We start from the raw sequence: 24,693 nt of genomic DNA, 5'->3' as shown, positions 1-24,693 counted from the left end.
AAAAGGCCAAAACAGCCCTAATCCAATATTTTTCCACCTTGGCTGTTGCATAAATTAAATGTATGTTCTGATAATTGTAAAAGAATAGAGCCTGCTCGACAACAGACACAGTTGCAGACACTGCTGCCAGTTTTAATTTGCATGTCAAAGAAGAGACATGAAGAAAAAAGAAGGTGTGCTGAAAAGGTGGATTAGTTGGTTTAAACCCGTTGTACACACATTTTTTATGATCCAATTGCTTTATTCTGACCAAGGAAAGCATACTGTTACTCTGAAGAAACTCCCGAGGAAGACATTGTCTGTGTGAAATGAGTTTCTAAACAAGGCTTTCAGTAGTGGTTTTTTCAGTCACTCAGGATGGAAAAGGGACAGAATATTAGCCAGAAAGTTGTTACGTCCCAGTGTGTGTTCTCTGTGTGTTTTTTCTGTTATGTCCACACTGCTGACCCTTGATTGTTCTCCCTTCCCCATTGGCCAACCATCACACCACTGTTTCAATATGATGTCATCATCAATCAGCCTCAGCCAATCAGAACTCATTTTATTCACTATATAACATGGAGGCTTTCAGGAAGCGGAGGCCTTTCGTTTGACTTTGGTCCCGTTTGGTTTTGGTTATCGCTTCGCTTCGCTTCGCTTCTGGTTATTGCTTCGGCTTTGTTGTTTTGTTGGTTTTTTTGTTAGTTTCTTTGTATTTTTGTTGGTTTGTGTGTTCATCCTTGTTTTGCCATTACCTTGCCCCAGTGTTACACGTTCAACTTTTGTGTTCTTTTGTACCCTGCTCCTGTTGATTACTCTTGTTTTCCCTTATTTGTATTCCTGGTTCACTTGTGTTTTTGTGTGAACTTTTGTATATAAGGTTAGTTTAGGTTGTTGGGTACACTTACACACTTAGTTGATTTTGTATTAGTACACTAGTTTAGTACGGGTGAGTGCCATTTGTCTTGTATGGTTTTGGGTAGTCAGTGCAGGTTAGCTAGGGTGTTGAAGACGCCGAAGACCGTGTGTTTCGGGTTTTCTTTTGTAGTCAGATTAGCTTTCCCTCACTGTCCTAGCCAGCTCCATCTTGTTTGTTATTTTCCTTCCTTTGGCACCACTCTAGTTCCTTACCCTTGTTATCACGCTTCCTAGTCCCTCACCAAAACCCCCCTGCTTCCAAAAGAATTATCCTAAATGTTACACCCCTTTACCCCTAGACACTTGGGGTCGTAACAAAGTACATAGAAAATGTCAGATGAAGGTGTTATTTATCTTAGACGTTAAATACGTTATTTTTCTGGCTTCTGGATTACATTGAGAAGTTCATTAATGGCAAGGTTGATATTGTTAATATACTGAACTATTTCCTTGTGCAGCAGAAAGAATCAAGATCTTCCGAGAACTAGTATGCAAGACAGATCTAGTCATCCGGTATGTCAGGTTATTACTTAGTTATTTAGTAAAATTATGTGTACATTTGGAAAGGGTCTATTTTTTCTGTGCTTTTTTTTTAATCTTGTGCTTGTAGAAAAATTACCACAAAATCATATTGAATCAATTTCTCTGGTTAAGATTAAAACGCTATGGTTTAGTGATCTGATTAATTAAACAAATTGACAGACCGGATATTTTCCTAAGTGATGCAGGAATTGGAATGCTCCTTATGTCTGAAGCAGGCGTCAGGCAGACCGAGCTAATTGTTCCTTCACTGTTGTGAGAAACGCATTTTGTCACTGTTGAGTTCTTGTTTCTTGCCTGTCTTGTGAAAGTCAGATTTGCTTAAATTCAATTTCCACAGACGTTCCAGGAACTAGTAAATAGCAAAGTCATTATACCTCTCCTTTGCTCCTTGACCGGAGTAACAGAAGCAGTGCTGCTATCTTCTAATGCCGCTATGACTCACATGGCCATGCATTTTTAAATGGGGTTGACGCACAGTTTCGCTCCTCTTCATGCGTCATATATAAACCAGGCAGATCGCACAGAAGCGTGTTCTTTTCCAGTCAAAGCAGATGCCTTGCTGCGGCCACTGTTTGAAATTGTCACCAGTGCTTGGGGAAAAAAAAATCGGATTACATTTAGTTTTGTAAGATATTGTACCAAGGTAATAGAAATCTTAGAATATGTTAGGCAGCATTCAAATGGAAGCCAGTGTGTAAAGAAATAGTAGATTGACAGTGTTTCATTCTATACTTTCAGAGCTATCAATGAAATGAGAGATATAGTAAATTTATGGAGATGTGGCACTGATTGTTGGCATAGTGTATTTTATTTTTATCCACCTTTAAACCATAGCTGTAGATTGTGTCATGTGTGATTTTGCAGTTCCATATGTAGAAGGTCCTAGCCCTGGTTGTTTGATGCCGTGTGGTTTCAGAAGAAAAATGTTGTGGGATTGATTCAATTGGACAGCATAAATGTGGTGTTACAGCCTCAGCTTGGAGGTCAGCGTCGCCTCTGTGGGCTGAAGATGAGGTTTGTTTCTCACTTTCGAGAGTGTCAATCCCCTCAGAGGGACAGGAAAAGAATCACGCTCTGTTTTGAACCAAACAAGGGCGTAGATTTAAGGAAAATGTTACTATAGGTACATTTTACAAAGCAGGCTCCCATTTTGGTAAAAAGCAGGGGAAATGCTTCAGTGCTTTCAGGGCATCTAACAGGCTTTATGCTGCATTTCAAAGCGAAAATAATGCTGCAGAGACATCCACACGTATTGAGACGAGGGCATGATAGTTGTATTTGTTCACTGTTGCCATGGCAATTGTTTGCCATCAATTTAAAACATGTCTGAAAGAGCAGTATTAATAGAGGCTTAATTATAGGATTAAAGCCATCCATCTGCATTAGTTAACTAATTGCCAGGTTATTTCGTAGGTTATTTATTCTGAATGAGGGGCACTCAACTTATTTAGTAAAGCTAAGCACAAACACAAGCAAAGATGGTTTAGGTAATTGAATTACATTCTGTCTCTGTAAGTACATCATGTGTGAAATTCAACATGTAATTAAGCGTGTGGATTGCCATTTCTTGCAATAAAAATACAAACGTTTGAGCGCCCAGTAAGTGGTACATGGGTGTGTCCCCCTCCTTTCCTGTGATTTTAAACGAGCTGGGTTTTCATGTCTTTTAATCTGAGCTCTTTGTGATACCCTGAGTGTTTTCCATCCGAAATGAAAGCAGCGTTTTGGAGAAATGTTTCAGGGAAGCAAATTATTTCACCAGTGGGCAATGAAGCCTTGCGCTCTGCTGCTTCACCACCCCCTGCCCTCTCTGTGCTGTGGCAAGCAGACTGAGACGCCTTTCCAGAAGGTTGACTCGCTCTAAGTGGAGTAGAGTGGCCATTAACATTGTCAAAAGAAAGAAGACCGAGACCGTGAGAGATATGAAATCAGAAAAAAGATAGGCAATAAATGCTGGATCTGAATCCAATATCAGAAAGCCTGGTAAACTGCAACAATATGGAGCTCATTCCAAGCTCTTAAAGCACACTGTGCATAGAGGCACAGAAATAGTATATGAATGAAAATATTGGTATATAATATAAATGCTTTTTTATATTGCCAGCTTTAGAGTAAAAGGGCAGCTGTTGCTTGAAGGAATCATACCAGCAAGCTACAGTGTGAGAGTGCTTTCGAGCCCTGTGTTCGTGTAGGGGGTGATGGTGCAGCAGTGCTGCATGTGGTGCGATCGCTGGCTCCCGAGAAGGAGCCACACAAGGCAGGAGTGCAGATATTCAGAGCTGTGGCTCCCATGGGCTTGCAGCTGGCTCGGAAAGGAAGGGAAAGGTTTCCGAGCTCCACGCTCCCCCGAGAGCACCGCGCTGCTCTGGAAGAAGCGTCGCTCCTGCAGCAGGGCTCGTCACGCGCTCTCTGCTGGTCCGCCGCCTCTCACACAGACCCGTCGCTCTTAGGAAATGTGTTTTGCCCTTGGATATTTGGGGTTTTCTTCCTCTACAATGTTTAGTATCGGCTCCAGTTCACTGGTCTTTTTTACAGTCTTGCACAGAGTGAAACGTGAAGCTAAGGGGCAGTCTCTTGATAGGAGTAGCTCTTTTCTCAGAAGTCTAGGTAACGATTCATTTTTGCACACAAGCTACTAATTTAGATTAATATATACAGTGCCCTCCAGATTTATTCATATCCCCGATGGAATCTGTACAAATCGCATCACATCAACACATTTTATCACTGCTTAAAAAAGTATTCCAAAATGTTAAGCTATAATCTGAATGGCATTCACCGAGGAAAATCATATTTGTCATGAAGTCCAGAAAACACAAGGGTCACATTTATTCACACCTCTGTCGTTGGCAGTTTTGACATTTTCCTCTGGCATGAATTATACAAGATTCCTCCTGTAGGCACGTCTGAGGGGGACTTTGTGACCACTCTTCGAGGCACAAATCCTCCAAGTCCTCAGACCCTTCAGTCTCCATTTGTGAACGGTCTTCTCGGGTTTGAATAACAAGTTTTTGATTGGATGGAGATCTGCAGATGGAGATGGTGATTTGAGAACATTTATTTGTGTGCAGTTAACCGTGCCTTTAGTGATTTTGAAGTACGTTTTGGATTGTTGTCGTGCTGGAATGTCCATTTTCTGCAAAGCTTGACTCTCCTGGCAGAGGAGCCGGATATTAAGCCTCAATGACCTGGTACGTGACGGTGTCAGTGCTTTACGTGTGCGGAGTTTGAATGGTTGTATCAGGTCTCTTTGTAGTCTTCTCTCTTCCAGACTAGGAAGGGTCAGTTCTTTCAGCCTGCCAGTGTAGGATGTTCCGTTAGGTCAGGGAAGAGACAAAGAACACGCAGCTGTTGCCTTTGGGTTCACAGTTGTCTCCCAAACCACTTGTGTCACAGTCCGGCATGGGAAGATGCACTGGCTTCCTCTTCCTCGTGGGGCAGACAGTATAGCGTTAGCCTCAGGTGTCTTAATCATAGACAATACGGTGGAAAATAGAAGTTTGAACTTATTGTGGATATTTTTGAAGCCACTTCCCAACTTATGAAGGTTAATGAGCATTTACCTGCAGCCTTTAGAGAGTTCCCTGACCTTAAGCCTGATGGTGCATGATACTGTCGAGTGTCTTCAGTGTGTTACCTCCTTTTAGAACCCAGGGAAACAAGACAAACTCTTATTTGGTTCCGGCTGGTTGCATTGCACTTCCAGAGAGCTATTGTTAATGTCACTGCAGATCTGTTTCTGCTGGATTTTATTTAAAGGAACACTTAGAGCTGTGAATGAAGGTAAATTCAGTTATTTCTGAAAACACATCTTTTCTCCAGCAGTGCTTTTCCGATTACATTATATCATTTTTACGTTTTGTAGAAAGGGCTCTTCCAGTCCGTAAATCTTTCTGTTAGATAATGATTTTTCATGCAGGGTATGAAGAAATCTGGAGGATTTTTATCCTTTGCTCAGGACTTGTCTTAGTGGGAGTCATCACTATGTGAAGTATTCTTCCAATACTACGTGTCCCACCCAAGGTAATGTTGGCCCCACAAACACGAGGGTAGACTTTTCAGCAGGTGAGGATAAAACCTGCCTGCCTCAAGTTAAGTGACTGCGCGCTTGGAAGGGTTTTACAGCGTTTGTGACTCATCCGTGGGTCCCTAGCGGATTCTATATTTATAGCGATGAATTTTGCTCAGGAGGACTGTCTCAGAAGACTTCTTTGTATTTATTGAGTCAGTGCTCAGTCGAGAAATTAAAATACAGTGCCTGCGCATGTCTGCATTTGAAAAATTAAGCAATCATTGCAAAGCTAGAATTGTTTCATTCTTTCTTGAAGTTTGGGTTGGCTTGGAATTAAGCAAAGGGATGGAGAAAGCTATACAGAGAAGTCTGCTTAAAACTAATCAACATGGCACTGCGGCCCAAACAGAAACCACAGCAGAGGGTGTTGTAAAACACAGTGACTGATGCCTTTAAAGGCATTTATGAATCAGATTGTTTTAATCTTAATACTCTGTCAGTTTAAAACAGGAGGCAGAACTTAAACTAGTAAAGATGAGATGCAGATCAATAAAGTCAGTGCTGTCATATCTGGCAGTTCAGGCTACGCAGTGGATACAGGAGTACCTTTAAATGAGTAAGCTTTGCCATCACTTTGTTTCTCACTCATTTTATACACATTTTCACCAAAAGTAAAAATGTATTGCTGTAGTAAAAGACTGTACATAACAGGTCAGTGGTTGATCAAATCCAACTTTCTTATTATTGTATAAATGTGACATATTAAGAAACTTAGTTAATATTTGTGTGACTAATACTCCTCTCCACTAATAGACCTAGAAAGGTTATTGTGCAATATTGACTATCTTAAGAATTAAGGGGTAATGATGTGTAAATGGGCTTTACAGAACAAGCAGGAAAAATAATCAGATTTTTGGTCTCTTTTTTAGGTTGAAACTATTATTGCAAGGAGAAACCAAGTAATATTCCATTTTTTTTCTCGTTTTCAGGGGCAGCCAGTGGGTCAATGTGATTTTAACATCCGGCTGCTTTGTATAGAAAAGGAAATAATATCCCCGAGGCTGGAGAAAATGAAGAATGGACAAATTGACAAAACGAAGGAACCTTTCAGTGTCAGGAACAAGCCATTCTTTGATATCCATGCATCAAGAAAGGTAAATGGCTCATATCCTTCCTCAGCACTGTTTCAGCATATGTGCTCAGGCATCACAGCATACGTTTTGAATAACTTGCTTTTCTGTACAGATTATATTGAATGAAAGGTGAACAATGAGAAGTGCCCCGACAGTTAAGGCAGTGTAGAACAGTTTAGGTCATACTTCATAGTAGGCTTTAAAATTTATTAAAATCTTTTTTTAAACGGTACTTCTCTTTTGCTGGAGTTGCAGTGTTCTTAGTTCCCTGAGATTATTGCAGCCGTGATCGGTATACATAAGATATATTCTGGTTTGTGTTCCCTTTTTTACTATACATGACAAACATGATGAAATTCTATAACTCAATCTAGAATTTATTTCATTTTACCCAACTGACATTGACATTGTAAGCATTGTCATTTTTCATTACGTCAAAAAATCCCGTCTGTTAGCCAGTTGGTCATTTGTTTCTAGTTCTCGACATTCATTTTAAGGTTGTCTTCTCCAAAAAATAATAGAATTTGAACAGTAAAATGCAAAGGAGCAAAATATATAATATACCGATCTTTCTATTTTTTTTTCCACGTACTGTATTTTAAAGTACCGGCATGAGAACAAATTGGAGAAATTTCCAGCCACCGATTTCCTCTCCTTAGTTTTATTTCATTATGAAATTGGTTCGTTTCCTTTTTTTTGCAAGAGCTTGTGAATAATTCAAGCGGTCCTAAATGAGAGAAAAAAACTGTAATTTTGTTTTGCAAAAGAAGATAATCTATCCCGCTTCCTAGATCTTATTTGTACTGCCGAGCCTCAGTTCTTCTACAATTTGCAGCCCTTTGATTTAGATTAATTGTCTGCCATCCTTTCAGTTCATCACAGAGAAGGATGAAAAGACACTTTTCAATTGCTGCCTGTATCCAGGCAGTCTGTTCTTTCTGTAAGCTGTCAGCGAGGTCTTCCAGTTGAAGGTTAGGTCTGATCATGTCCAGACAATTGGCGAAATTGCTGTTAGTTAGGCTTTAGAAAGCTGTCTATTCCAACTGCTAAATTAATTTTTCAGTAATGAGTACAGTTCTGCTTATACTGATGTCTTGGACAGATTGCCCGCCACTGCTTATCAGATTCAGTCATTGTGCATTCATGCATTATCTTTTCAACATGACAATACATACTCTTGATTTCTTATAATGGACTTTTGGCCTCTCTATGCAGGAACAAACTGTATCTAAAACTATATTAACTGTTAGTGGCCAAGCGTGTCTACATATCCCGTGTTATTTTCAGAATAGTACATTCTGGTGCATAGCTTTGGATCATTTATAGATATGCAATTGGGTGTCTCAGGCGCGGGAGTCATCAAAGTCTCTATTGAAAGGCATCAGTAAAAAAGCCTCTTTTGTCAGTGCGTATCAGATTAAGTAGGAATTCCAGAACGATGATGACTCAGACAATACAAACGGCATCAGATGAGATGCTCCCCAGTTTGCCTTACACTTTCTTCTTTTCTCACAGTGTCAGTTTTCGAATTTTGGAACACGTGTTGAGTTGGTTACGACTTGCAGTGAACACTCTGCCCTAATCATTTTATGGATTTTTTTTTACCTGTCTTCAATCTAAACCCGGCGTGCCCTGAGTAACAATTGCATCTTTTTGTATTCATTAACAAAGACATCCTTTCATGCTAAAATGGATGATGTAGTTCCGAAAAATGTCATGACTTATAGACTGCTTTACTGTTCTGTACAGTAGGCTTTTGTTCTGTGTACAGTGAGTACTGAAGTACAGACCACGAAGCTGAAAGCAGAAACAAAAGACACTGTGTAGTCTTTTTATTGATAGGGATAATTTTCTTTGACAGGAAGTTCCTGTGAAGATGGTGTTTTCAACACGGGCTCTTGAAACTTATAGAGAGCTCTGAATGTTTTAAGTTTTTTCATTCCATAAGGCAAGAATATTCATTTCACGCTGTTTGATGTGTGCAGTTTGAAAAAGTACATCTTTTCCAAACCTGCAGAAGTTTAAAGCATTCTTTCTCATTCTTATTGTGGTTCAGCAGGGAGCATGCTAAGATGAAAACAATCCAGTTACCCTGTAGCTTAGCAGTCGTGACACTGTTGTAGCCTGACTGGCAAACTGGTAAAGAATAAAATAGGTGCTTATGGTAATTGCAATCACTAATGCATCAGACCCTCATTTATTTCAGTATATTTCTTTGTCTCATTTGATAAAACCATTAAGTTTGGAGCAGAACTTGAAATTATTTAGAGTTATGGCAAACAGGGCTACATCTTTCTTAACTGCCTGAGCTTTGCACTGCAGCTTTGGCTAGTTTAATGTTTCTGGTTATTTGGCAACTGCTTTTGCAGTACATCTCTTAATACTGCAACACCAATCACCACTCATTGAAGTTGCCATTATGTTGTCTGACAGTTTTTTGCTCTTCTGTGGATGGTCTTTGTAGTCATGGTTGGAAGGGATGACTTCAGGTCAGAAGTAAAAGTGAGAGAATGAAAAGGAGAGGGAAGAATGTGCTCAATTCAGAAAGTTACACGCTGAGTCTGCTTCTCTGTCTTTATTATTTGCTGTTCTTGGGGATACATCTTGCGTCCATACTCAAGAGGTCAGACTAGTATGAAGTGATGATATTACATCATAATATGTGGTAATACGAGGAACATCACTAGCTTTCCACCCCTCAGGATTTTGAATTTTGATTAAATATATTCACTTAAAAAAATTACATTTGTAATTTAACACAATAGGATATAATAGGATGACAGGGTGGCCTAGTAGTTACCATTTCTGTCTCACAACACTTGGAACCTGGGTTCGAGATCTGGAGTGCTGTCTGCATGGGGTTCAAATGTTCTCTCTGTGTTTGCATGGGTTTCCTCCGGGTGCTCAGGTTATTGGAAAAGAAAAGGATTGCTGTTGTTTGGTACATATTTTGATTATTTGTTACCACAGAAATTCTGTGCAGGGGCTGTGCAGTGTTATGAGCTTTGAAAATGGATAAGATAAGATCACTTTATTAGCCCTGTACAATTTCTTGGAATTCATCTTTTCGGTATACCTCAGCTCACTCGCTCTCCATGAGACACACAGACAGAGAGAGAAGCTTGGGGTCAGAGCGCAGGGTCAGCCATTGTACAGCACCCCTGGAGCAGTTGGGGTTAAGGGCCTTGCTCAGGGGCCCAGCGGAGTAGGATTCCTCTCCCCGCTGGGGGGATTTTAACCAGCAACCTTCCAGCCACAGGCACAGATCCGTGGAACCATGGAGAAACAGATGTACCAAGGCATTAATATTCACCCACCCCATAACCCACTGGCATCATGATCAGAACTTTCCTCCTTGATTCACACAATATATTTAAAGGGGCAAGAATATTTTTGTGTAAATAAAATTTGTAAACTAATAAATTATTATAATCACAGCATTGAACAAGCGTGTGAAAGCTTCAAAGATAAAGATGTGTATTGCTCTCTTCTAATTTATTCCGTGCATTTTATATGTTATATTTATATTATGTGTCGCTCAAGTAACTGTAGACGAATTCCCATGCAGTGCTTCTTGCCGGGTTTGGATAGAATATTGTCTGGTGTCCGACTCCAGTTTAAGAACACATTGGTTAAACTGGATAATAAAAAAACTCATAAAAGTTATTAGTTCCTGTGTCGTTCCTTTAGCCAAGAATTATTATAATCATTTTTCTTTTGAACATCAAAAGTGGCTATATACAGGTCATTGGAAAAGCTTATCTAGGGTGGACACTACACCATAGTGACAATTAAGGTCATTGGAAAATGCTGCAAAGAAACAGGAAATATTTCTACTTGGATTGCCATTGACCAGTAACATGACATCCTGCTGTAATCAGTGAAACACAGCTGTGTGCAACAGTCTTCCCTCTCATATTCCCATCTCTGTATCCCAGCAACAGTCTGAAGAGCCTGGGTCAAGATGACTATTTCCAGTGGCTGAGTGCTAGTAGAGTGCTTTTCATTTGGGGAAAAAAAAAGACTAAATCAAAAACCATATAACATATAAACATTGAAAACCAGCTTTTTTTTAAAAAAAAAAGACTCATTTCTAAGATGTTGACACGTACAAACCTAAGTAAACATACATTTTCTGTTGACAATAGCTTAATTTTTATAACACTGGAGACTGTTGACGTTGAACATACTTCTTAAATTGTTATAATTTTTCTGCACAACATTGCTTCCCCTTTAATGCATTTGTGGTAAAACGTGCATTAATACACAAGAGAAAAAAGCATCACAAGTGTATATACAAAGTGCTCACCCATTGTGCAAGCTTGAGGCCCTCTGGTTTTTTAGGATAGCATTTGTGTATTTATGTCGTCATTAAGTGTCATTGAATAAAACGGGTTCGTGCTGTCTCAGTATTATCTGGGACTTCAGTTTCCTTGGTCTACACCCAGATCTCTTCCTGATTTTTGTGGCTCCCTTTTCCCTTTTCATCACTATAGATGTTGTGGGAATTGTTGTGATGAGCTTTGGTTAGTGAGCAGTTGTGTTTGAATTCACTCTTAAATTGTCTTTGTTCTTCAGTCACTGCTCATATGAATCATGTTTTTGCAGTGTAACAGTTATTCCTCCTCATAGCTTCATAGGTTCATAGATCATTGCTGCATCTTCACATAAACAGGGGGGTAATTCTTATTTAAGATAATGTGAAAGCTACTAAAAAGAATAGCATTTGAAACCTTTGCTTTCAGTCACACGTCTTAAGAAACAAGATTCTTAACATGAACAGAAGGTAGAGATATGCTGTACTGTCATTACACATAATTCATTACCTCGTTGAAGCAGCTTTAATAATAGTAATAATGATTTATGGTTGTTAATGTTCCGAAAGTCTTGCCTTGAATGTAATGAGGTGTGAGTGGGGGACCTTCTTCAGTATGTGAGCTGCAAAGGCACAAACAGAGTCGAAAATAAGAATGGAAGAAAAAAATGCGGTATTTCGACTGTGGAGTCTTCTTGAGGTGTGAGGGAGCAAGGACCCCCTTTCCCATATTCCAGTGCCCCTTACTCCGTCACACCTGTAGAAGGCCCAGCAGCCGACGGGTTGTTTTGTTAATTCGACATTTAACCCCCACGTGTTGTTACATAATTTATTAAGGTGATAAAAGCCTGTTTGAGCTTTTCTTTCTTTAAAGAATGAATGTTGAATTTCCAACCAAAAATGCATGCATCCTTCATTTTTGGTGACGTTCTAAAAAAACGCACATTTGCACGAAGCTGCTGTGTCATAAAGAGCGCTAGAGCCCAGTAATGTGTCAGTGTCACCAGGCTTATTAAAGAGACGTGTTAACGAAGAATTCTCTGCAGTGCAGGGGAAAAATCACGTCTTAATCCCTTTATGGCAGATAGGGATAAGGCAACAAATGATGAAAACATAAAACTGCAGCCTGTGTTCTTCAGTCTGAATCATACTTGAAGCTCTTTGCTAGAACCAGATTAATAAAAAGTACTGTATTCTGCTTGCTGTTAACTGTGAAGCTGCTATTCTTTTCCTTTCTCTTAAGAGTTTTTTTTTTCATTTAATTCCTTTTTTTAAGCAACTGTTCCTTGGGTGTTAATACCAGGAAAGAGAAGTATTGAAAAGCGATACAGGCAGATGTGCACATTACATGCTGTAGGTCGTCAAGTCAAACTTATCTAATCAAATGGGTTTGAGAATGAAAGATTTGTTGTGCAAATCCTTTGTCGTCTGCAAGATAAAATTAGGATTCTCCTGGGGTGCATTTTCGCCATTAGGTTGCTGACACATTATACTTTCAGCAATTTTGCATGTAAAGGGAGATGAGTGGTGGCACATTATTAGTGAGTGGTACTGTCATGCTTCTTTTTTAAAGGGTTCTTGGGATCCGTCTAAATAATATTTATCCTCTCAAAAGAAATTGAATCTGCATATGTTTTGTACTTGCGGTGGCATGATCAGCATTGCTGCCTCGTTCTGGTGGGGCCCTGGGTTCAATTACTGGGGTGTTATCAGAGTGGAGTTTATTTATTGGATAAAACATTAGAGAATGGATGGATATATCCAAAAATCTATTTGGTCCTTGATGTGAAGATTAGTATATTACTAGGACACACCATGTTGGTGTCTGTGTCTTCGGTATGCACATGTTCTAGTTCTTAACGAAGTGGCACATCTCAGGATTGGAATAAAACAGTGAAAGTGACCTGTGTGCATTGGAGTCCTGCTCATGTCAAGGAAATTAACTTGATCTTTGCCAGATTTTGCTTCTTTTATCATGGACCATGATCTCATTTGAGGAAGAATCAAAAACAACATAATTGTTCACTTTGGTAATAATTACTGTCCCCAACCAGTGTTCTTGTTTGTATGAGAGTATTTCTCCCAGAAAACAGCCACATTTTTCCTGGGTGTTAGTGAAAATTATTTGAAATATTAAAAAATGGCAACACCTTGTATTAAGATGGCATTTAGTCCCATATGAGGGGGAGAAAAAATGGCATAACTGCTGTGTGTTTCCAATAAGGTAAACCACGTAAGAACATAAGACATGCGAGAACATTTGTGCCATCTGTTACATGAGATAGCTAGCAGCTGATTGGACCGAAGAGTCTGTTGCACATGCTTTAATGGTGAAAAATAATTGCAATATATTGAATATTAAAAAGAAGACGCACAGTGTTACTTCTGAAATCAAAACTGAGAATTTGTACCTCTTTGAAGCTTCACTTATTCTGAATGAACTTTATTCAAGCCTAGTTTTGCTGTTCATAGTCCCCAAAACCCCACATTCCTGAAGAAGAATCTTGTGATCTCCCACATCAATGTACAAAAACTCTTTTTGCAGCATCTGGGAGTCAGGAAAGGTAAAAAAACAAACTTAAATTCTCTTTGGGGGGTGTGTTTTTCATATGTTATTTTTATTTCAAGCAACTTAAAGATGCAAAACACTTTTTGATCAAATGAAAGGGAGATTTCAATGTCAGTTCTTAAATAGGTTTGAAACGGCCTGTCACAATGTTTATTTTTCTTTTTTGTTATTTGTAGATCTCTTATCAGCATTTTTCTTTGTCTGCCATCAGTATTTACCTCCAACGCCTATTGTAGTAAGATTATGGGTCTGCCTGCCACTGTTTAAGATAAAGCAATTGTGTAGGATGAATTATAGAACTAGAGGGGAGACAAAATTATCCTTTTTATAAGAATGTGGTCTTGTTAATTGGAGGGTTGGGCAGGATTCCCCTTCTTTGTATTTGAGGTGTGGGTTTTGTGTTGACAGACAAGTCTTTAGACTTTCATGCTGTCAGTTTAAATAAAAAAGGACAGAAAGAAAAGCACTTTTAATAAACCAGATCTCATTAGTGCCATGCTGTCAATCAGAGTGCTTGCTGTTCTGAAGCAGCGCTCTCCATCTTAACTGCTGATGCTGTCCTGTTGGGAGTAGAGGTGAGAAGGCGGAACGTGATTTCTGTGCTTGTGGACAAACTTTGCAGTATGATATCTCCTATTGTCAGCAATCTTTCTATTCCTGACAAAGGTAGCATGCAAAAGCTCGGTAATATTCAGACATGGGACTTGGCCACTCTCTGTAATGATGTATAAACCTCGAAAGCCCTAGAAATAAATCTATAATGTTTTAAATTATATATCTAAAAATATAAATGGGATATATGAGTGTTTATTAACTTTAGAAGACACTTTTATTAATCAAGTTTTATTGTATAATAATACATGACTAAATGAATCAATAGTGTTTATGGAGGTCCAGATTGGCAATACCTGTGTCTGCATCTATATATTTAGGATATGAAAAACACTGTGTACAAGAACCTGGCACTGGTGTAGCACTTGCTGGTATAATCGATTTTATTATTTTATTTTTAGTAAAGTGGCTTTTTAAAAGACAGAAAAGCAAACAATATGGGATATAATTATTCCAACCAATTTCTTTGAATTATCATACCAAATAACAAAGATATCAGAACGATGTCGATGCAGCAGTAGTGCTGAAGTAATTCTAGAAAATTTTGAAAGTTAGCATTTGTTTTTAGCACACAATATAATCCCATAATCTGGCACTTAACATTATTGGAATTGTGAGGGGGGGGGGGGGGGGGTGAATAACAATGTGAGTTAAGATTAAAAAAAATGACTTCAGAATTTTATCTGTTCAAACAGGCAGAAAGTAGGCGTTGATGGACTGGACTGCAAGCGTGTGTACTGTATCTTGGGGTACACATCTGTTTCTTTTTTTTATTCCTGTCAGTTTCCAGTTGTTCTCACAGGTTAATAAGCATCTTTAAAAAGAAACTACGGGCTTCAGCTGTGCTTTCTGTCTGCTCTTGCCAAATGCTTGCATTTAAAAAGAAGTACACAGAGCTTATTGCCCAAGTTTTAATTCTGACATGCTCCCGTTTTTTGCATCACGTAGAACAGATTGGACAGTAACAACAGTTAATTGTGTCTCTCCGGTTCATATAAATCGGTGTTGGAAAGCAAATGCGTAACATATGCTAGTCTTCGCAGAAGTCGGCCCATGTGGGCTTGTCTCACCTGTCATTGTGACTCCAGCGGCTAATCGGATTTGTTTGGGAATGAATATTGAAATTTATGCATAATGGATGGATCCTAGCACATCCTATATTCATAATTCCTGTAACAAGCAGCCCATCTCCAAGGTCATGCTAAGAGTAAAGTGTATTTGCATATTTAAAAGCTCTGTAATGTGTTGAGCTGCAAACCCAATGCTTTGGTTACTGCGGCTCTTAATGATAATTGATGTAGTTTCACACAGTAAATGTCACTGCAAAATGCTTGAAAGGATGCTTCTGTGGAGTAATTAAACCATGACAATAGGAAAACTGTCTAGTCAAAGTTACCCGACAGCACTGCTCTAGAGTTAATACTTTTTATAGCCACTGTATTTAGCTTTTGAAAAGAATGTATTTTAACCTCACAAAAATAAAATCTAGATTTCTAAATTTAAGGCAGTGGGTAAACAGAGTCCCAGACGTACTTAGTTACAATCCTCTGAGATCCTTAAAATAAATAATGTTTAATAAAGGAGTTTGTGTAAATTAAACTTTGACACTATCATACGGTAGTGTCACAGAATTTTATGAAATGATCACATTTTTTTAAGTCTGGTAAAAACGATTAATGCCAGGTTTCTCATAATATAGAGATGCATTTATCCATTCAGAGGGCTAAAGGCTGGACCAGACAGCTTCATTTCTTTCAGGCATTATCTTGTCTAGATGTTGAGACACTTTCCGTTGTGATGTCTTTAAGCATTGTGTCCCTCTGTGTAGGGGAGTTTTCCCTCACAGAAAGTCCAATTTATTTTTCCTCCAAGAGAAAACAGACTTGTTGTTTAAAATGGAGTAACGTACAGTTTTGGGTAGAAGAGATATGATTTGGCTTGGTGTGGCCTGTATGAAACAGAGGCTATGCAATGAGACTTGAAGAGCCCTGTATGATGGGAAGTGTATACTGTACATTTCTGTACATTACTGTACATGTATACTGTAGCGGTGTAACATCGGCGTCCTAGCCAAAAATTCACATTGGCCTTTACCAGTCATGGCCTTCTAATCATCCCCATCTCTGAACTGGCTTCATCACTCTGCTCTCCTCCCCACTGAGAGCTGGTGTGTGGGGAGTGTACTGGCGCACTATGGCTGCCGTCATATCATCCAGGTGGGGCTACAGATTGGTGGTGGCGGAGGAGAGTCCCAATTACCTGTAAAGCGCTTTGAGTGGAGTATATAAGTGTCAGCAATTATTATTAATAATAATAATTATTATTATTATAATAATTATTATTATTTCCATTGCTTTCTGTAAGGGTTTTGTTGACTGTGTTTTGAATATAGGACCATTATGTTTAGAATTACAGAGATGCTGAATAAAAGCATGCTTAACATTTTTGAAAGTTTTCTTCACTATTTTGTATTAGGGAGGTGTTGGCCATGGAGACTAATTCAGGCTACATTTTTTTTCCTTGATGGGCAGGCCCAAATGTTTGTGTTCACGAGTGTCCAAAGTGGTACCAACACTTTTTCTGTTAAGCAGAAAGCTCTATGTTAAAGCAGATAATCAGACTTTGTAGAAATATAAGCATCTTTGCAGATACAGAAGGTGAGAATTTCCCTATCTGCTTAACACAACATGGACAACATGTAAAATAAATGGACAACACTAAAATAAAAACAGCGGAATGTAACATCTTCCTATGACACACTTTTATGCAAAACAAAGGACTTATCTGCATTTAACATTTCTCTAGGGTTCCATGTGCAAACTTTTAAGTTAATTTATAAAACTGTAACAGTGCTAGAATATGTACAAAACTCCAGGTGTGTAATATTTTTAATGCAGCTTAAGAGACAAATCTGAATTTGGGTCAAAAAACGCTTGACAGAAAGCAGTATTCTGTAAAATCACATTGGGTGTTCCACAGAGTTCTGTTCTTGGTCCTGTTTTTTTAAATGTCTATATGTTACCTATCAGTCAAACTATTCCTAGGAATGGCTTAGTTTTCATTTCTAATTTCGGGGGTGCTGATGCTCACACAAAACCTGATAAGAATGAAGTTACTATCTGCCTTGTCTCCCTTCTGCCATGTTTAAAAAAGTCAACGCAAACATTGATTTAATGTCAGCTCCGACAAGACCAAAGTGATGCTGATTGGCTCTTCATGTGTTAACCGTGGCAGGGCTGTCGCTGCCCTTGGTGGCTGGACAGGGTTACTCGGGTTAGGAGTCGTGGTGTCGGATTTCACCCGGACATCAGATTTGCGGCTCATGTTTGCAGTGCTATGGAATTGCCTTTTTTCACGTGCATGACATTGTGCCTATCCAGCACTTCTCTCCCAGCCTGAAAATCTAATGCCTGCTATTGTCTTTTCTAGGCATGATCACTTCCTGTTGCATTCAGACATATTCTTAACAAGTTGCAGCATGTCTAGAGTTCACTAGAGCTGTCTGGATTTTAATGAAAGCTAAACTGCATGAGTAAATATTCTAGCTGCTACTATGTGTTCTGGGACCCTTGCACTGGCTCCCTGTGAATTTTAGAGTAGCATTCAAAATACCACCACTCGCAGTTTGCCTCCTGACTGCATCAGTGAGCTTCCACGTGCTGTAAACTCTTTGGGCTCTCAGCTTTCAGTTCCCCTGCCGAGGCTCCTAACGCTGGGAGACCTCGCTTTCTGTACTGTCGCCCAAAGACTGCGGAGCGATCTACCTGCCCTCATCACGTCTTGCAAGTCAGCCAGAACTTTCAAATCCTGTCTCAGGTCTCCCTTTCATGCTTTAGCTTTTAAGTTTTCAAATCGGGGTTTTAACGTGATGTCGAAACGCATCATCCAGGTGGGGGTTGCACGCTGGTGGTGGTGGAGGGGAGTCCCCATTACCTATAAAGCACTTTGAGTGGAGTGTCCAGAAAAGCACTATATAAGTATAAGCAATTATTATTATGATTATGATTATTATTTAATGTTATTTTTTTATTTTCTTTCTTTGAGATGATGATGTACCCCAAAAGGCACGATATAACCGAAATGTACAATAAACAGTCAAGGTTACCATCTCACCTTACCTCTGTGCTTGTCACACTGATGCTAGAAGAACATCTCAGCCACCTTCTGGTCCTCTAGGAGACCCTCTGCCCCAGTTCTCTTTGTAAAAACAAGAAGGCAGGTCTGTGAAGAGTTGAGAGGACGTGCTACAGCACCAGGAAGTGAAACTGAACCCAGGAAATGGAGAGCACACCCAACCTGGCCAGACAATCGTGTTTCATGAAAAAGCAACAGCATATTCTCTAACCAATAAAAGACTCAAGTATGCGTTAGGGTGTCATGTGCGAATATTATTCTTAATAGCAATCACATTGTCCCTGGTGTCAGTGTGCAGTCATTGCCTGGCCAGTGCATGCAGTCCTTTTGGACTCGTTTTTGTTTAGGGAGAGAGTGTCTTTATAGCCCCCAGGCAGCAGTTTGTTGTACAGCAACAGACAATATAAAGAAAACACTCAAACAGCTCACGTGAACAAAAACAAGAGAATCATGTGTTGAGCTGGGGTTATTGCCACAGGTATAAAGGAGAGCTTAAACCTGTTTGTTTTTAAACATTTGTAAACCTGTCTGTTGTAAAATTCTAACAATTTAGGATGTCTGTATTTTTGGGAAATTGATTAAATCACATGGTTTATCTTTCAGTCTGACAGGCTGTCTGACGGTATTATTAGTAGGAAACTGTAGGAGTCCTCTGTTGCAGAAAATGGATTTTTCAGGGGGTGTCTTTTTTTTTGCTAATCCTTTTTCTGCTTTCTCAGAGATTTTCAAGTTTTCAGCATGTGATTTCTGGCAAGTGATTTATTTATGTTTTTAGAAAAATATCTGAAGTTACTTAGATCTTCCTTTTAGTTTGCGCTGTGCATTCACTGTGAAATATTGAGGCTGCGTGTTCTTTTGCTTCCTTGGGATGGCATCGTATTTGTTGTGCATTTACAGAGGCAACAGTGAAACAAAAGGCACATAATTGCAAGAAGAGCTTAAAAAACTTGTCCTTATTTGACTTGTGCAAAAGATATCCCTTTTGGTTTTTGTTTTAAATGCCAGATACAGAGTTTCTGTTGCTGATAGTCTACAGGGGACTCTGCGAGAGTTCCAGAAAGTAAGTGGAATTAGTCATGAATGCTTTCAGCAGCAGTAGGCCTGAGAAATGACTGGAATATCAATATAATCATTCTCATTTCATTACCTGGTAAGCCTGAAGCTTTGCAAGTTATGGTAATGAGATTTAGCTTCTGTTGTCAGAAGATGGCAACTACCTGTACTCTGAAATTTCTTTCCATATGTACTGTGTGAAATGGTTTAAAAAAAACGGGAGTTTGTGTATTTATCACAGAATGAACTTGTATCAGTGAGGTGAAATGTATGCTGTGCTGCCCTAAATGTTTCTTCTGTTCGAGAAGAGAGGTTGGGTAAAGGTGCTGGGACACATATCATTTGTAGATGACTTGACGCTCATGAATGGGCTCCAGGATAAAGAATGATGATAAAAACAAAGTCGGGAGGTTTATTTCACAGTCTTCCAGACTTCAGAGCTTCATCCTGGGAACTGAAAGAAGGCCCGGGTCTGAAGAGTGCACACCACGCGTGTTTCTGTATAGGCATGTGTACAGGGAGGTTAGCAGCTCACTGATAGTCAGGAACCAGCGCGTTCAAGCTTAAACACGTCTTAAAGGTGAGCAAACACAATTTAGAATCATATTCTGAAATCCGATGGGAGCCTGTTCAAGGACACTAAAACCGGTGATATTTTCTCAGGCATTTTAATTTTGGCTTTAAACCTGAACGCCTTAGTAAAGGGCGCACTTCATCTGTTTTCAGTGTACCAGGAAGCACTGCGTTGCAATAATCCAGCCTGGAAATGACAGAAGCATGCTTCGCCTTTTCTGTATTAGACTGGGGGGGATGTGTACCGATACGTGGAATGTTATGAAGACAGAGGGAAAAACACTTCTGGAAATGTGAGGCTTTTCAGAAATGACACTAAAATTGGTTCAAAACCCTGAGACCAACCTGAGTGCTTAGATTGATTCCAGACAAGATCAGCAGTCAGACTAAGGGCTGATCGACACAGTGTTTCTGAAGCATGTTTCCACTTGTGCGATGTTCATCTGTCTCTCCTGTTGCTCACCTATTGAAGTCAGTGCTGGCAGCATGAAGCTCTCCATCCTCTTGTGTTTTTTAAGCATCTATTTTTACCAGCCTACTCTCGTCAAGGGAAGTGAAAATACATGTAGCAGCTATAAAATGCGGTGTAGATATTTTTCAGCTTATCATACCAGTGTTGTTTACACCAGGGGTGCTGGGCCCAGTGGCTGAAGTGGACGACCAGCAGATGAGGTCATTTCAGAGACGAGCGCCATGAGTGTCCTATGAAGTAGGGGAGTACAAAGAGCTCTGTGACCCCAGCAGGCCTTCGTGCAGTCACGTCATAAAGTTGTCTGGAACGCCATTTCATCTGCCTGCTGGGCACAGTGTGTGGGGATCTTGTTTGATAAACTACATTTCCATGAATGGTGGAATAGTCATTAGACATAATTATTGTTTTTGTGGTGGTCGTGGTGGTCTGGCTCTGCCTGCAGAACGTGCTCGTCTGAGGCAGTGTAGGTTCGGTTTAAGATTGACGCGTCTGTGGAATAGATCAGGAGAGCCCATTGCCGTAACTCCGGTCTTGTCAGAGTTCAGATGCAAAACATTTTGTGGCTACCCATTTTTAACACCTAAGCACTGCGATAGGGAAGATAATATTTGATTTAACACATTTAATGTCCTGCAAAACCTGCAGTTACAAATCTCAAGTGGTAGTACTGTCGGCTTCGGACCCTCTTAACTCAAGAAAGATGCCGGCTTTTCTGGGATTATTAAGCTTTATAAGCAAAAGTAATTGCTCCCTTTTCCTTATCCTTTTGTGTGAGCTCTCACTACACGTATGCTGCATTTGAAAAAAAACCAACATAAGGTCCTGCCTACTGTAGGTATATATAGGCACACTGTTTGTAAATCTCCTCTCTTTTTTAAGTCGGTTTGTCAGATCTCCTGGTGTGGTGGAGCCTTTGATGCATGTGTCAGCACTCCCACAGTGGTCTGTGATGGTCGTTTTTATCCTGCTCCCAGGGGTCAGGAAACGTTGCCAGAAGCCTGCATGAACAGTAGACGCAATGTGTGCAACATGTTCCTTGGCTGAAGAGGCATCCTCATGTTATCTGACATAAAAAAACGAGTGTGATGCAAGTCGCTTTTCCATCATTTACTGCTGTTTTTGTTTTAGCCTTTGAGCAGGGAGAACTTCTCACTGTCATTTTAGAGCCGCAATAAATTTGGAAGGAGGTGCCTTCATATTTTCTTATGAAAATGTGTCTTTTAATACACTTTCAATGTCCGTGGTATCGGGACAGAAGCTCAGGAAGGCAGCCAAGCCTCAGCGCTGTGAATCATTTCTTGTATGCTGAAGTTGGGGGAAAAAAATGGACAAAGAATAATTTTCCATTTTTTCAAATGGTGGCTAAAAAATTTGAAAAATTAAGATATTCTGAAAGTTCACCTGGGGTTTTCCGAGTATATAATATCTGTCAGCAGTTTTTGCTTGATCTCTTTGCACAAGGCTTTGAGGGTGTCTTGAAAGGGCAGATGGATGGTTACAGTTCTGAGATTTTGAAAAAATGTCTGGGTGCAACTTTGGAGAAGAGCCCTTTTCTTGATTGTAGCCTTTTTATATTCCTGTATTTCAGCCGAATGTCAATAGCTTTTAAACATATTTCTTGCATTCAGAATATTTTACTTTTTTAAATTTGTTTGTACTGTAAGTATAGTGAAGGTGAATTGAATTGTGTTGTGTAAACTGCAATGTCCATATACCTTATTGTGAAATAAAATAAGACCCGTATACCTTTTTCTTTAAGGAGACAGACAGATAAAATTGAACGTTTCGGTTTTAAAGTATACAGTATGTGAGATTTTCACCTTTAGAGAGTGTGCATGCTGATTTAGCTCCATTGGTGGTATACTGTCTGACTGAAAATATTTTCCTTTTTTTCTCTTCTCTCATTTTATTTTCTCTTCTTTCTCATGGTGTTGCTACCATGTTGTTGCCATTTTCTTAATTTCTTAAATTAAAGTGGATTTATTTTCTTATTTCTTAGTAGTTTTCTGTGAAGTGTAAAGTGTTCAAACCTATTGAGAAGTGTTCAAAACTGAAAATGAAACCTCAGTAAATGCAAGACCTTTTGGGAAAGAGAACCTAGCACACGTCGCTATTTCAGGACAGTAAAATTGCCAAAATGTGTAAATCCAAATGTGAACACAATATTGTAAAAAAAAAACTAATATATATTTATCTGTAATATACATAACGAGGAGCTGTATTTTATTACCTCTGAAATTGTGTCAAAAGGAAACTATTTTGACGCGTTGAAGTAAATTAAAAGTTGCAGTTACTTGAAAGGTTCTGTTATCTTCTGCCTGCAGTGTTTTTGTGAAGGTGGTGAAAATCGTCAGAAGGAAAATTCTGGTTGGCTTCGGACTCGCGAGCGGGTCACGCTTTTACAGCAGAGATTGCTTTCCCCTCAGTCAGGATGCATCATGTGAAGCCCTGACAGCCGTCTGCAGAGATTAAAGCCAGACCTAGATTTGAACAAGACCAAAATGTTCATTGTAGAGCTGGCGCACAATTAATCACCCCAGTGAAAGCAAGTCGGCAGAACCTGTCTTGAGTGTACTTCACAGTGATCTGCTAAATTTCTCTCCTGTCCTTGAGCCATGTAACAATATGCAGTCTTATCTATGGGTATGACTAGAGCAAGTGACTTGAAGTCAAACTGAGCTGTATGCTTGATGTTTCCATATCTAAAAAATATTACTTGCGTCTTGATGTGCGATAATTCATGTTTCCTTTAGACTTCTCTCATACAGTGTGCATATAGACATACACAGTATACACTATTTTTGTCTCTTTAATGGTGTCAAGAAATGACAGCTCTGGAGGTGGTTAACTCATGCTTTTGTGACCTGTTTTTTTTTTAACTAGAAAGTTGACTGCATCCCACTTGTAGGTTTTAAGCTGCTGGAGGTGAAAGAGAGCTGAAGAGAAAGCTTTAAAACTCAAAGCGTAATTGCACCCTCACAAAGGGTATTTAATTTAACTTCTTGGCACCCCTCTCTCCACAGACAGTGCTGAGAGTAGCTGCTTTCCTGCTTGTGGCTAGATAGAAGCAGATTGTCCTCACCTTGCTCGCTGTATAAGGCTGACCAGCACCTGTGGGTGGTGATCACAAACCTCTCAGAGATTCAAGGATTACAGTTCTTTTACCTTTTCTTCTCTTTTTGAAGCAGAGATGTTTGCCTCTGGGTTGTTCTGTTTCAAGCTAGTAGGATGTCCTTCAGCATGTACTAGTTGAAAAGGACACTTGAAAGAAAAAATGTTTTCTCTTCACTGTTTTATAAATAACTGCTTAATATCTGTTTTACCTGTTACTCCTGTTATTTAGTGCTTATTTGTAAGCTTTGTTTTTTCAAATTGCATACACATTTACTCTCATTCTTAATAGCCTTTCTCCTTATCCTCCTCCTCTTGAAAGTACAAATACAAAACACAACCAAAAAAGAAATAAAAGGATGACATAACAGATCCATTTTTATATAATTTATATACCCATACAAACAGTAATTTCATGGCATTCTAGCAGTATCCCACTGAAAGCATCTCTTGGTGTGTCTGCCCCTTTGTTTTCTTTTTCAGTGCTCTCAAACCTGTTGTGTGGTGTGTAACTGGATAAACAAAATTACAAAGTCTAGTTGCCTCAGTCCTTTGAGCCTGCTGTGTATAGATGACCAGAATGAGATCAAAGCTATACTTAAGCTTCAGTAGTTGAGGTCACTGAAAAATGTCAAATTACAAATTTCATTTTGTGTTAGAGGTGACACTCACCTTTCAGCAACAAAGAAGTTGCATTTGTAGGCGTAATACTTTCATCACACTGAAAGAGAAGGAAATGACTTTTTGCATTCCTTACCACTAAAACACAAAACATGCTGTCAAGGAATGATTTTTTAAAGAACTTCAGGAACTCTAACACATTGGAAGTTTGTCATGAGCAGCACTGGTGTTTTGTTAAGAGGAGCAATGTTGCTCCTGTGCGATTTGCCAGCACATAAATGTTTAAGTGCAGAGACCTCCACCATAGTGTTGCAAAAACTGTGCAGCAGTCCGCCTGCATTAAGCTTCGCTATGTGTGTTCATTGTTTTGACTCTGTGTTTGTGTTTAATTATCCATGTTGCTGGGTGCTGTGTTTGTCGCTGTTCTCCGATCGTGTCCTTCTGCGACGGAACACCTGCTCCTCTGCAAGACAGCAGTGACCATCTTCTCTCAACTGTGTTTCACGTCTGCTCGGCGACCCCCCCTCACCCCCAGTTCCTCGACAACCCCTCACCCCCTTCTCACCCCCGCTCCTCAGCAACCCCTCCTCACCTCCGCTCCTCGATGACCCCTCCTCACCTCCGCTCCTTGCCGACCCCTCACCCCCG

At 39.6% G+C, this 24,693-nt stretch overlaps 1 protein-coding gene across 1 annotated transcript in view; it reads left to right on the top strand.

Annotated features, from left to right (window-relative positions):
* Positions 1-24,693, top strand: part of rngtt (RNA guanylyltransferase and 5'-phosphatase) — a 171,053-nt gene that overhangs the window by 79,421 nt on the left and 66,939 nt on the right. The window contains exon 11 of the mRNA XM_088904819.1: positions 6,442-6,606. Within this exon, the coding sequence (XP_088760945.1) occupies positions 6,442-6,606 (165 nt within the window). The remainder of the gene's footprint in view (positions 1-6,441; positions 6,607-24,693) is intronic.

This window comes from Atractosteus spatula, chromosome 2, assembly GCF_055471065.1.
Source record: "Atractosteus spatula isolate fAtrSpa1 chromosome 2, fAtrSpa1.hap1, whole genome shotgun sequence".
In the NCBI taxonomy this organism is placed as follows: Eukaryota; Metazoa; Chordata; class Actinopteri; order Semionotiformes; family Lepisosteidae; genus Atractosteus; species Atractosteus spatula.
Note: the sequence above shows the minus strand (reverse complement) of the source record. Positions and strands in the feature narration are given on the sequence as shown.